Source organism: Bison bison, unplaced genomic scaffold (genome assembly GCF_000754665.1).
Source record: "Bison bison bison isolate TAMUID 2011002044 unplaced genomic scaffold, Bison_UMD1.0 scf7180017864320, whole genome shotgun sequence".
Taxonomy (NCBI): domain Eukaryota; kingdom Metazoa; phylum Chordata; class Mammalia; order Artiodactyla; family Bovidae; genus Bison; species Bison bison.
The window spans coordinates 924,415-926,642 of record NW_011494892.1 but is presented as its reverse complement, the minus strand read 5'-3'; the positions used below and the strand labels follow the sequence as shown (position 1 = coordinate 926,642).

Sequence of the window (2,228 nt, the reverse complement as noted above, 5' to 3'; positions counted from 1 at the left end):
GCCTCTCAAACCTGTACATAGCTACTAATGCAACTCAAGAAGGACATGATCTTCATATGCAGTAGAAGAACACTCTATCTGAATTCAGACTGTAAACGTGTGTCCCCATCATTCTTGGACCTTCAGGGTTTATGCATGAGGCATCACAACAATGTTTAACTCTGTCATTTCAACATTCATAGAAAAGCCATTTGTTCCTTCAGTGCTATCTCCTTCTATCATTATGAAACAGGATTTAATAGGTACTGGATCGTTTACCTATTAATTCTGGAGACAGTATCAGGAGAATTGACAAACTTGATAGAAAATCTGGTGGCACTTTCATTGTTTCTTTTATTGCAGACATGAACACTTTTTTCATTTGCTGAAGAACAAAAATGATGGACAGAGCTAAGTATCTTCCATCTGCCCATTCAGATCTACTTTCCTTCTACTCGTGCTGTATCCACAGAAGCGGACCTATATGGACAACATCAATAGTTTCTCTACTGAAAACTAAGAGACTAACAAATTCTAAGACCTTTTATCAAGGGGCAGTATGTTTTAAATACATTTAATGTTGCCTTACAAATTGTATGCCCTTCCCAAGAAGGGTATGCATTCAGAGTATAAACAATTTGAATTATTATTTTAACATAAAAAGTGATTGCGTGAAGGAAACCAGTCACCTCAGGAGAAGTGACATTTAAACAACACAAGCCTTTTTTGTCTTGTCCTGTAGAACAGAGCAAGATATATATTGAAATATACACATTTTCCTATAGTAGAATCTTGGGTAAGTTATCTCGTATTTATCACAGTTTGCCAGCTTCACTCAAATAAGAATGTGGATAGCAAAGGTCTCCATTCCAGAGCACCCCCATCGTAAGCACCTTTTTTTCTCCAAAGAGTGGTTTTGCGGCAGTTTTCTACTGACATTGATGATGGGTCAAGCTTCCCTTAGTCTTCATACATTGTATATCTACTAATTCCATCCCATCACGATATGAGCAACAAGGAGGTAACACATCCCAACCATGCAGGAGACAACCATCATTGGAAAGCCCAGCCTGAAACACAGAGAAGTGGATTATGGTATCTGGTGTCTGGAGAGTACCGTGAGATCTGAATTTATAATTATGTTATTGTGAAAGAGTGTGGCCTTGAGAGCTTCATATATCCATAAAGGTAATTGTCTCTTATTTCTAGAAATAAAAAGTTGGGTTCAGCTTAGATGATGTGGATGCATGCCTCCATGAGATAGCCACCACTGTATCACCCAAATAAATTTCAGTTCATTTTGGCAGCACTATTTTACAGGCACCACCAATGACTATTTTACCCAGTTCCTGCATCCAAATTGCAGTGGTGCCATAAAAAAACAAGCATGCAGGGGCTGGGACCCCAGAGCAAACCCAGCTCCCTCAGAGCAGATTCTCCTTTGCAGGAGCTGGCATCAGCTGTACTCCCCCATCCAGGGACTCCTCTCAGTGCTATGTTCCTGAGAGGCACCTGCTCCCAGGCTGCCCCCAGTCTTCAGTATTCCTGGATCCGTTCAATCATGAATTTTTTCACTAGGTAATGCCATGAAGGATGTCAAACTCTCATTATGCACCCTCATTCTGGACAGTCAAGGCACAAATCCCCATTGGAATGTTCAAAAGAACAACATAAAATACCAATGTCTTGCTGATTATTAAAACATACTTATATTAAATATGTGTGGCTTATTTTTAATTACTTAAGCTTAGGGACTATATCGGAGAAGGCAATGGCACCTCACTCCAGTACTCTTGCCTGGAAAATCCTATGGATAAAGGAGCCTGGTAGGCTGCAGTCCATGGGGTCGCTAAGAGTCGGACACGACTGAAGTGACTTAGCAGCAGCAGGGACTATATAAATTTAGACTATATAGAAAATTTTAATAAATGTTTGAAGTACCTGAAAAACTCCATGAAAGAGAATCCATATCCATGCTGCTCTGCAATTCCTGCACAAACCACATTTGCTGATGCTCCAATCAGTGTCCCGTTACCTAGAATCAAAATTCAAAAAATAAAATAAAATCTCAGTTCATCCTGGAGATAGACTTCTATTCTCTTTTGTTCTGTAATACTTGAACCATCTCACAGGCTTTTGATTTGATGATTACAGTTTATTATGAAAGTGATTGCTTTTGTGAATATCTGCAGGGAACACAAAAAAATCAGCCAACAGAAGATAAATTCACTGCTTGCAAGTATTCATTT

General features: G+C 39.3%; 1 protein-coding gene across 1 annotated transcript in view; it reads right to left on the bottom strand.

Annotated features, from left to right (window-relative positions):
- Nucleotides 1-314: 314 nt before the first annotated feature.
- OCA2 (oculocutaneous albinism II) overlaps nt 315-2,228 on the bottom strand; it is a 285,385-nt gene continuing 283,471 nt past the window's right edge. Inside the window, exons 23-24 of the mRNA XM_010852989.1 lie at nt 1,921-2,014; nt 315-1,049 (exon numbers count right to left, since the gene is read on the bottom strand). Of these exons, the coding sequence (XP_010851291.1) occupies nt 965-1,049; nt 1,921-2,014 (179 nt within the window). The 3' untranslated portion in view covers nt 315-964. The remainder of the gene's footprint in view (nt 1,050-1,920; nt 2,015-2,228) is intronic.